This window comes from Sus scrofa, chromosome 9 (assembly GCF_054392235.1).
Source record: "Sus scrofa isolate SSC_HxYL_T2T_F1_AM1 chromosome 9, Sscrofa_HxYL_maternal_Yorkshire_Landrace_v2.0, whole genome shotgun sequence".
Taxonomy (NCBI): Eukaryota; Metazoa; Chordata; class Mammalia; order Artiodactyla; family Suidae; genus Sus; species Sus scrofa.
Window position 1 is genome coordinate 91,225,358 of NC_139391.1, and position 12,083 is coordinate 91,237,440.

Below are 12,083 nucleotides of genomic sequence, written 5' to 3' on the forward strand. Positions count from 1 at the left end.
ACCAACTTATGACAGAAAATATAACTATGATTCAAGACTGGTGCTCTCTGATCCATCGATTCCGATCCAAGCTAAAGGCAATTCATTAATCAAATACTATCAATGTATGGAGTGCCATATCTGAAGTGAGATAGTGATACCTCTCATCTGTACCATCTAATGGAGAAACCAAATGGTTATAAATGCAACTGATACAGAGTGTGTGCTCTGAATGTCTTCATTGACTGATTTAAAATATAGCAGCAGTAAAAAAAAAAAAAAAAAAAAAAAAAAAAAAATCCAGGAGTTCCCGTCGTGGTGCAGTGGTTAACGAATCCGACTAGGAACCATGAGGTTGCGGGTTCGGTCCCTGCGCTTGCTCAGTGGGTTAATGATCTGGCGTTGCCATGAGCTGTGGTGTAGGTTGAAGATGCGGCTCGGATCCTGCATTGCTGTGGCTCTGGTGTAGGCCGGTGGCTACAGCTCTGATTGGACCCCTAGCCTGGTAACCTCCATATGCCGTGGGAGCGGCCCAAGAAATAGCAAAAAGACAAAAAAAAAAAAAAAAAAAAAAATATATATATATATATATATATATATATATATATATATATAGCAGCAGTGAAGGAATTTGAAGTTTAACAACATGCAGGACACAGATTTTAAAGATTCGTTTTAATATATGTAATGACTGAAGATATTTGAAAGATCTCTTCTAATAAGTTGCATTGCTGTTTTTGTTTCCAGTTTCAGAGCGGAGGAGTTTTAAATGAAACTTACCCAAATGAATTAAATAGCATAAATAACACTCAGACTACCACCCATCTTCACCCGTCAGAAGCCAGACCTTTCCCTGACTTGACATCTAGTGGATTCCTGTAATACCATGCCCACTTTTCACCTTGGTTTTTGGATGAGTTTGTGAACCGTTACTGAGTCATCAACCTGTCAGTGTTGGACATCAGCAAGTTCACAGGGAAACATTGATGTTTGTTGTTCTGTTACTCCAAACCAAATTTTAAAGTTTTTATAAGAGGAGTAAATTACATATCTATAGCCATTAAAATTGAAAGTGTGGGCCCACAGAGGAGTGAGACCCCATCTACATTTTACAGTATTCTGAAATAATAATATCACAGAATCTATAAAACTTCAAGGGGACTTTGTGACAGTTTTAAATAAGAAGTCAGAATAAAATGAACTGCTTTGAGTTTTGAACTTCTAGATTCTTATTACTGTACCAAATATGAACTATTTCATTTTTAGCTTCTGCTTCTATCTCAGATGTTAAAATGAGTGGTTTGGTGCTTTTATAAAAAGATATTCTCAGTACTCTCCTCCTTCCTTGGTCATGTAAGTGCCTCATAATTTTTTCTACCTATAACACTGTAGGAGTATATTTTATATAAAATATACTTTCTCTTTTTAAAAGTAATAATATTCGGCACACAAATATTATTAGTATTTCTTAAATTCAGTCATTTTTATTAGTCCAGGCATGTTTTAACTGCACTACTCACCCACTTTCTTCAGGTAAAGGACAAATAATGATTGAAAAGATAATTATTTATTATATAATCTAGTTGCTTCTAGACTTTAATGTTGCCATGTGCCTTACATTGAACAGTTTTGAAAGTAAAAATGTCCTTCCAAATTATTTTTAATGATCATATAAATATTAAGACAGCAGCACTAAAGTTTCAACTTTTCAGAAGTAATAAGAGATAGACCACCATTTGTCTTTATTGAAAACTCCACCCTGATAGTTGACTGTTGCAGTATAAAAAAAATCTGCTGTTAAATGTAGCCCTGTTTATTAACTGAAAATGAAAAGAAGCAGTTTTATTTTTAGCTCTTTAAGAATAAGGCACCTATTTCAATGTGTATAAATTCTTTAAAAACTGTTTTAGCTCTATAATCCTTTAAGATGGTATAGTATATTAACTATAAATTTCACTTCTTAGTACAGTGGAAACTTTGTTTTTCTCATATTTGAGGAGTGTTAAGACTGGATGTAATGATGTTTGGTGTAAAGTATTGAGTGAGAAGAATGGTGTGTTGTGTAGTTTATAAAGAACAAAATTATTGGTAAAATATTTCCGTCTTTCATTTAAAGATAGTGCATACCTTCTATATGCACATAAATAATTTGAGTCACCATATTTTATTAGTGTCATTTTCAGAGAGCAAATAATGAGTCCAACTTCTTTTAAAAGTTGGTATTAAGGCAACCATGCAGTTCTCTTAAAATATGAGGTTGTTTCTATTATAAAATGACCTTTATTGTCAGTAAGGCAAATTAATCACTCTACTAATAATTTTATCATCCTCAGTTGACTTACAAGTGCAACCATGGCCTTTCTTTTATTTAAACATGACATCTGAAAGGCTCAGTCACATTTTGCATGTAAATAAAACATGGAATTCCAACCTGAGATATAGTATTAAAATACATTTTTTTTCGTAAATTAATGTATATAAAAGTGACTTTGGACAAACTATCTATGTCAGTTCTATGCATTTTCAGTCAAAACGCTGAACCTGTAGTCAATATGTGTTGAAAAAATAGATTTGTCTAAAACATTTCATAATTTGTTTCCAGCATAAGGTGTCACTAATGATTAGACCAGTGGTCCAGATTAATACTCCATTTTTACGTTTAAACCTTACATTAAAAGTCTTCATATAAATAATTTTTGTTAGTTTCTTCCACACATTACTGGATGAATTGTTTAGTGAAAAACATAGGCTTTTTCAATTGTGAATATGATGACAATCAATTATACACTTATTATAAAATTTTAAAAAATTCAAAGAAATATTGTATATTTTTATCTATATAAAGTAACTAAAGTTTATCTAATAATAATAATAATAAAATCACATTAAACCAAACACACCTTTGTCTGTATTGCTAAGTGCCAAACAAAGAATGCTTTATGTACTGCTATACCAAGGGATTTATTTTTAGATGATGTATACTTCTAAGGATGTGGATGTGTTGATTTGATCTTTTCCTGTGGCAGGTGGTTCTTCCAGTACCTGAAGATTCCCCAGTGTTCCAATGTATTATAGAGCTTTCATCATTACTGTGCACATAGTGTTTTTCAGTATTACTCAACTTTAGGTAAATGTTTTCATGGGTGTTCTCTCCCTCAAGATGTTACTGCTTACATATGCCATGCATACATTTTTGTTTAAAGTATGATTTATAATATCCTTATCAAACAAAATTGTATACAATAATATATATGGTAATAAAATAATCACCAAGTATGAATAATATGTTTTAATGAATATTTGTCTTTCTGGTCCATATAAAGGAATTGACTTATTTGCAGTTTAGTATTATAGGATTATTATATGTATTATAATTATGTTAGATTAAGTCAGTCTATAGTATTTAAAGAAAGAGTAAGTCAATAATTCATAAGCTTCTTATCAAGTTCCGCCTCTGGATAATTTGATCTTTACCTGACGACAAAAAAAAAAAAAACTTGTAACTTCATAAATGAAAATGCTTCATTTCTGAAATGAACTCTTCTTTTAAACTGTGTATTATCAGTGATACAGTCATGTTAGTATCTCAGATTAAAATCCAGAATTCCGTTTTAATAGACAATATTTTAAGAATATTTATGAAAAAACTTGAGAACAATCCATGTTATAGTTCAGGCTTAAATTAGAAAAATTATTGTCCAAACTTATGTCTGATAAGTATAAATGGCATGTTAAGCCTTTGGTGTTCAATTCATAACTATTAAACATTCACCAAGAATTCTGAATTTAGAATTATTTGAAGAAAAATTCCTGAGAAAAAGTTGTCACTCCAGTAACAATTTTTATACGAATTTTATGTTCATTCTAGATACTTTTGTCAACAACTCGATATAAACATAGCAGGTTAGCATCATTCTTATTTCTGAACATATGAGAAAGACTAACCTGTCTTTTGTCTAATAAGTGTATATATTCAACTATTTGAAAGATCGAAAATGAAGTTCAGATAATTGTATGTCTGATCTCTGCTCTCAGTCAAATGACATCCATCAACATGAATGACTTCACCCTGACCCCTTGTCACTAAGCCTATCAAACACTGACCCAGGGACAGGCATTAGCTACTCCTCTAAGACTAGGAAATCTCTCTTGAATCTTGTTCCCAGTGTCTGCAGATGACTGCTTCGAGTTCTACTACTAACTGAATTGAGACCATCAAAACCCCACAGCACATCCTAAATGTGCCTGTACCTTTCCTGAGTAATACCACTGTCCTCTGTCTCTGAGGCTGACCTCCAGTGTGTGAGTAGAAGCCGCCCTGCCTCCAAGATAACCCCCCTCTCTTTCACTCAGCTGCTCCAGTGCCCTTTTCCAGGTACACTGCTCTCTGCTACTGGCTTCCCTATGTACAGGTCATCCTCTATCCTAGGGGAAAAAAAATGACTTGATTCTGCATCTCTTTTCTTATTAAATTACTTCTTGGCTTCCTTTCTCTAGGTTGACCTGAAATCTTTTGTTTTCTTCCCTTCTATTACCCTGCTCTGTTGAAGTTCACTCAACTTCCTTCTTACTGGAGGCTGATTCTATATGATGCTGCAACCAAATTTTACCCTCACTGAAGCTTTTTCTTCCCTTAATTTCCATGCTGTCAGTTGTCCTGCAACCTATCATTTTTTCATTTTCTTTTGTTAGCTACTCTCTCCTCCTTCCTACCTGGCCACAGGCTTCGTTCTGACCACCATGTGTGGTTCTCTATACATATTGTCCCTTTGGAAACTCAGCCATTCTGCACTTACTACCTTTATGGTAAATCCCCTCAAATATGTGTTCTCACCTCTGAAAAGGGGCAAGATAAAAATAAACCTTATCTCTGACTGGCGTTCATTCCTGGAGCATCTTTTTCCTCTTAACAATAGCATAGCAAAGCTAAGCACACGGACTTGCAAGTCAGACTGCTGCCTTCAACACACGCGATGTCAGTCAATCACTGGGAAGGTTTCTTATCCTCTCTGAGCCTGAGTTTTTGTTTCTACAAAATAAGGATAACAGGTAATACTTGTCTCACTGGGTTGTTGGAGGGCTTAATAAATAAATTTATGTAAAAATAGTTTTCATTGGCCAAAACTGGAACAACTTCAGCAACAAAATAATAGTGTTGGATTATGACCCAAAGAATAAAATATCCATGAGTTCATCCTGATAGAAATAAATGACTGAATAAATAAATGGGGAAGAAGGGGAAAATCTTCCTTACAAAAGAATCCCAAATGTAGATAGCTATGCCTTCCAATAGACGGAGCTTCCTACCCCTCCCCTTGAGTGTGGGCTAAACTCAGCCACTTGCTTCCAAAGAAGAGGGTACAGAAAGGGAAAAAAATTAGAAGTTTCCACTGTAGAACTCTGGCAAGCTCTACGTAAACAAGTGATGGCTAAATGATGGCATTTGACACCAATAATAGGTCGTGGTGTTCTCCCTGATACAATGCTGTTCTCTGTTCTGTGGTATTAACACATAACCCTGTGTTATCATGAGAAAAATGTCAGGAACTCCCAACTGAGAGACATTCCACAAGACTCCTGGGATACAAGTGTTAAGGTCAAGAAAAGCAGACTAAGACACTGTCACAGATCAGAGGAGACTAAGGCAGCATGACACCTAAATACAAAATACAACATGGTATCTTGGATTACATTCTGCAATTAAGTGGGGGGGGGCATTATTGAAGAACTGAAGAAATCCAAGTTTGGTTAGTATTGTACCAGTTTCATTTTCTAGTTTTACCTATGTACTCTAGTTATATAAGATGTTAAGTTTAGATGAACATGAATGATGGGAATAAAGGAACTCTGTCTTTACAGACTTCATGTCAACTAAAATTATTCCTAAATAGCTTACTTTAAAATTATTTCTATATTTAAAAAATAGTTTTTGATGGTCACTTAGCAAGTTTGTTGATTGTCACAGTTTGTTGATTGTCACATAGCAAGTACTCAATAAATGTCTGCCTTTCCTATTTCCCTGTGATACCCAAACCACAACTTCTCAGTTGGCAGTGAATCTATACTTTGACATTAGTCCTCATTCTCCCTACTGTTGATTTCATGAATGTCTTGTTTTTAGTCTCAGGTTCAGTGTTTCTTTCTACTTTAATCTCTTGATATATCATCCTTATCCTTCTAGCCTTGTTTCCATAACTCCTACACGTCAATTAAATAACCTCTTTTTCCAGTCCAGCTAAGAACAGTCCCATCTCAAACTTAGAAAATTCGTAAGTGCCTTATTTTTGTCGACTTTGAATTTCCTCTTCTAATCACACCATCTTTTTTTTTTACTTTCCCAATCCTTTTTTCCTTGTTCAGCTAGCTCTTTGCCCGCATTTTGGCCTCTAGTCCATGAGTACCTATTGTTCTTTTTCAGTCCTTTCAGTCCCTCAGTATCAGTATTTCAGCAGTATGTTTGCTTATAACCTGGAATTGCTCACTTCCTTATTGGTAACTACCACTCCAATCCATAGGCCTGGCCAAAAAACACTTTCTTTTCCTGATAAGCAGTTTTGTTAGAAAAAGTGAAAAAGCTGAAATAATGGCCTCACCACAAACTTGCACCACATCTACAACAGAGACTGACAATTAACCTAACACCATAGAATCTCCCCTTCTTTGTAAGACAACCCTGACTTTTCTGTGCTCACATTGAAGAAGAAAGACTCTGTTTTCCAGCCTTCTTTATGGATAGGTGTAGGTAATGTAAGTACTGGTCAAATATATGAAAGCTAAACTTTTGTAATACTTCCAAGAAAGCTGCTTAAAGAGACCCACAACTACAAGGAGCCTTTTTTGTCTTTCTGCTTTTTTCTCTTTCTGGCCCGCACATGTGGGTATGATGAATGGAGACCAAGCCACTCTCTTGAATGGTGAAGACAAGAAGCCATCAACGAGGATGGTGAAAAACAGAATGAGCCAGGGTCCCTCATGACTTGTAGCCACATCTTTAGAACCACCAAATGAACCCTGCCTGCCCACCTCCTGACTTCTTTTGTGGAAGAGATAGACTTCTGCCTTGGTTAACCCATCTTTCTATTATCTACCTCTTCCCCCGTGTAGTATCCTCTTTTCTCACCGTCTCAACGACATTATCTCCACAATGACACTATCTCCAACTTGACTCAAGACATTCTGATATAATCTTCAGTTTCCTCTTTCTTGACTTTTACATTTCTATCTATCAACTGTCCTCCCAAATTTTCCTAACGCTCATCTTTTTCCTGCATTTTCAGTCACTGAATGTGTTGATTTCTTTAGCATGGAAGCATCATCGATTTTCTTCTAAGGACAATAAATCAAACTACCACTTCATTCTTTTTTCTTTTTCCATCCTCCCATTCATTCGTTCATTCTTGTTTTACATCTGAAGAGAGCAGCTGGCTAAGACTTGCTTTCTTCATTACCGACCTTTTATTTCTTAAATTCTCAGAGTCTGGATTTAGCTATTACCAATTTTTATATGCAAATGTTCTATTACCTCAAGAAATCTTTCTTACTTGATACACTTATATTTGGTCTCTCCTTCCTTCTATAACTACAGGCTTTTTTTTTTTTTTTTTAAGGTTCAGTCTGTGTCCTACTGCCTTACCTCTCCATACTTTTCTCTTTATAATCTGACCTAATCATGTCACTGTATATAACTCAATGTGTAGCCTAGACCTCTCTTTGGAGTTCCTGGTGTAGTTTGTACAATATGTAATATAATAAGGTTTTTAAAAATATCCCACAAGCACCTTTAAATTGTCTTTGAACACAACATGTTACTGGTGTTAGGTAATCGTCTTTGAATTGTCCCTTTCCCTCCTAAGTCTAAATGATTCTCCTATCACTTTAGTTAACACCTGCACCTCCATCTTCTAGGAGACCAACTCCAAATCCTCACATCTGCTCCTCTCTGTTACCCCAGCAGTCAGTTCCATGAGACAATGGAATTATTTGCCTCTGTACTTACACTCTGTATCATTTTAGACTGAAACCATCATTAGGAAGTCAGATGGGATGATCTTCCAACTCACAGTAAGGGAAGAGAGACCATGGTAGAAAAAACTTCAGCCAGAGATGGAAGAGGAATGTGTGGGAGGGACTGGCGGTAGAGACTGAGAGATATTTCGAAATTAAAAACAAAAACAGTTTCAACAAGCAAGGGTTGGGAAGGTTATGGGGGGAGCAGAGGATCATTCATTCATTCATTCAACAAACATTTGGCCAAACTCTCCTACAGGGAGCCATTCCAGGTTGATATTAAAGCACCCAGATAAATAATCTCTATCTTAGTCCCTATGATCCAGGTCCTCGGGACTTAGAGTCTCTAATCTCAAAAGAACCATAAACAGTATATCTTACTGAGTATTCATGGTTCAGCTGCATCTAAATCTATGAGGAAAATTAAATTTTCGGACACCCCATGCTCACTGAACCAAATCTGTGGGTCTGGGAATCTTATTTTTAACAAGCTCCTCTGATGATGTGTATGTACACTAAAATATGGAAACCACCAGGATGGTCTTACCACCTAAGTGATAGACTAAGGATGCCTGCCCCAGTCTACACTGTACCTTGAGTGACCCCAGCTGACCCTCTGAGAAGCAAAATCATCTTCATAGGTGAACTGCCCTACTCTCCTGGTATGTGACTTAAGGCTATCAGCATGTGTGCTTGGATAGAATTTAAGCCCACCAATAGCTTTTCCGTCCTGTTGAGTTTAGGCTTTTAAAACTCTCTAGCAGAACCAGTACTGGCTTCCTTCCCCTACCTCCAGCCTTACCACCACCATCTTGGACAGGGTCCTCAGCCTCTGGAGACCAGCTTCTGACACAAGTGCCTCTACTTCTAGCACAATTTTTTAAGAGGGACAGACAGAGCCCTGTTTGTAGTGTCTCAAGTATATAAGCCTCCACTCCATGAAACAGCTCACAGTTTAAGACCAACAAGATTTGTGACAGAACGCAAACTCACATGTAGAAGAATTTATAAGCATCAGGGATTAATAGATTAGAAAAGACAAGACTGGTCTGTGATGTGATTACCTACTTCGAATAACGAATGCGCTGGCACGGCAGAGGAAAAGATGACTGTCATTTATGGTTTAGAAGTTAATCAAGGTCAGTGCTAACAGTTACAAGTTAACAGATTTTACCTCAATATGAAGAAGCCTCTTTATTATTGAAAATGCCTGGGGATGAAAGAGTCTGGTTTGAAGTGTAATGATCTTCCTGTCTCTAGAAACACTGCTTATAGTTTATGCTGAGAAAATCAAAATTCTGTAGGTATTACACTTTATCACTACTGTTTCTCTCTACTTCTGAGAATCTAGAATTCCATGTAAGATGTGAACTTTAAGATGATGTATTTCATGCACCCATTTTATGCTTGAAAAAAAAAACCCCAAGGCCCAGATAGTATCCTGTGTGAGTTTCAGTTAGATGATGAAATGATCTACATTATCTGAGTTCTGTTCCAATGTTTTTTTCCCAACAGAAAAAGATGGCTTTATTCTCCACTGAGGGAAAGCAAAATATTTGAATAACTATTTTTTAACTTTGATGTATGAAATTTTTGGTTTCCTTTTAATCAGAATTATAGTTCCATCCTCCTTTCCGATAAAGCTAGACATCCTCTTGCTTATGGAATGTCTGAAAATGTATCCTCAACTCCATTTCCCCATCAGACTGTGTCTTCAAAAATACTTAAACTACATATTTGTTGACATTTTAGAGTACTGAAATCTAATTTGGGGACTCTGGCCTAAGAGTCCTGAGAACTGAGACTGAAATCTGTTTCAGAAGTAGGTTAGCATGAATTCAGACTAAATCCATATCTATTTCAAGGGTATTAATTTCCATTGTCTGTGAACACGTTTCCTTTCTTCCTTATTAAAACAACTGACACGCAGAAAGTCCAGACAAGCTGCCTTTGAATATTGAATGATTCATTACACTTAAATGGCAATAGAACATTTTACCTTAATGTCAAGAACTATGAAGGGTCTGAGATGTTACTAAATATTCAAGCTAATAGGTTAACCAGCCTCAGAAGGACATATGATTCCTAGGTCAGAGGCAAAGGGCAATTTATTACTTAGGACAGTAACAGCAGCCAGAGTGTCAGCATTTGTGTCGGTTCCTCACAAGACAGATAATCCTTACATGCAGTTACAGGAAAGGAACCCTGAACTTAGGGAATTCATATCTTTCATGATGGGGGTACATGCCCTGACCCTTTGCTCTGAAGGGACACTGTCACTACCCTCTAAGGCTGTTCACCACACAAACATCCTTGAAAAGACTGTTCAGAACAAAAGCTGTCAATGCCCTTGCATGCAACATGTGCAGAAATACAGGAGACCCCAGGAAAATGAGCTCTAGCACTTCATCCTGATGGGTTCTGCTTGCTTTTGGAAGTGAAACGTTCTTTCTTCATCTCTTGATGGCCTCCCTGTTCTGACTGCAGAGACAACTGTTATTTCAGAGGGTGAAAAGGGCAAACTTGAAACACTTTCTATCCTCAAGTTACATGATTCTGAGTCTCTATTGCAATAGCTCTCAAACCCTGACTTTAGATCTCTGCTTCAAGTCTTTGTAAAGAGCAATACTCTGTGATGCTTAAGATTCAGGGGAGGGGACAATGGGTTCAAAGTCAGGTTCTGCTGCCTTGCTAGAGATGGAGTATGAAGAGCTTATTTAACCATTCTGTGCCTTTGTTCCTTTCTCTGTAAAAGGAAGATAATACAGTACTTTTGTCTCATAGAATCTTGATGAGAACCAAATGACATTGTACATGCACAGTGCTCAGTCACTGGCACACGATAATAAGGGTTAAAGAAATTTTAGCGCTTATTGATTTTGTAGTCTGTATTTGTTAGGGGAAAGACTGACTTGGTATAATGAAGACACCAAAGAATGAGTTGTTTCAAAAATAGACTTCTGCCACATGTAAGCAGACTCTTTTCCATGAAGCCATCCAGGCTGCTTGAGACAACTCTTCCAAAATCACTATGCTACAAAAAATACTTTTCCAACTCAGAGAAAGGAAAGGAAAGAACTCATCCAGGAACTCATCAAAAGTTGCACATATCACTTACTTCTGGCCATATTCAGTCATACAGTCACACCTGGCTGCAACCATCTCCCCAGCAACAATTCTAATTTTCATGGGAAAGGAAGAAACAGAATTTAGTGGCAACTGAAAGGACCCAAAGGGGAAAAAATAGCACATCTCTATTCCATTTGAATTTTGAAGCTATTCAAAAATAAGAAAAAAGTGTCAACAGAGAAAAATGTCATTATTAGAAACTATAGCTTAGAAGAGTCAAGGAGGAATTGAGAATGCCATTTCCCAGTCTTTAATCTAGACTTTAGAGTAGACTCTTATGGGAGATTTTCAGCTTGTTTTTCCATATCACTCCCTTTTTCAGTTCCAGAGAGAGATGAGGGGGGAAAGAGGCAAAATTCCTCATGCCCAGAACCACTGATAGATTTGTTTCACATACTTGAGGAAAATGGACAGTGGGGTCACATACTCAGCTTTTCTACCATGGGAAGAAATAAGGCATGAGACAAGAGACTAGGAGCACTCATCCGTTCACATGGAAACTCAGGCAACATGAAAAAGATTTCTCTGTCCAAAATATGACCACCACCACTACCATCATTGTTATCCAGGTAATATAATTCGGCAAAAAACTTCTGTTAAGGTTTCCCACTGCCCATTATTTTGTTCAATGAGATGCAGAACAAAGTCAGAGTTTAGACTTAGAAAAGGATTCATCTCTTCTGGCAAAACACTGTACAGTTGGTTTCATTTACCTCTTTGTGCTGCCAGGAAGCACAGAAATCAGTTTTGTACTTCTAGCAGCTTCCTTTTGCCTTTATTTTAGGCAAAGTTATTTGTGCTTCAGCCCAACTGCGATCCCTGCTTCATGACTTCTCTCTTGGTACCATTACTTGTTTTAAGTTTTCATGGAAGCTGCTACAAATACTTTTATAGCAGGATATAAATCATCCTTATATAGATGCAGCCAGTAAATGCAGTGATGTAGAAAAAAGGTTGAAGAGGAATGC

At 36.7% G+C, this 12,083-nt stretch overlaps 1 protein-coding gene and 1 long non-coding RNA gene across 7 annotated transcripts in view; one reads left to right on the plus strand and one right to left on the minus strand.

The window, feature by feature from the left end:
- AHR (aryl hydrocarbon receptor) overlaps positions 1-3,264 on the plus strand; it is a 489,182-nt gene extending 485,918 nt beyond the window's left edge. For 4 of the 5 annotated variants that reach the window (XM_084974512.1, XM_084974509.1, XM_084974511.1 and 1 more), the window contains one exon: positions 727-3,259. In XM_084974512.1, the coding sequence (XP_084830638.1) occupies positions 727-861 (135 nt within the window). In that variant the 3' untranslated portion in view covers positions 862-3,259. 5 annotated transcript variants of the gene reach the window in all.
- LOC110255481 (uncharacterized) overlaps positions 1-12,083 on the minus strand; it is a 170,614-nt gene that overhangs the window by 98 nt on the left and 158,433 nt on the right. The window lies entirely within an intron of this gene.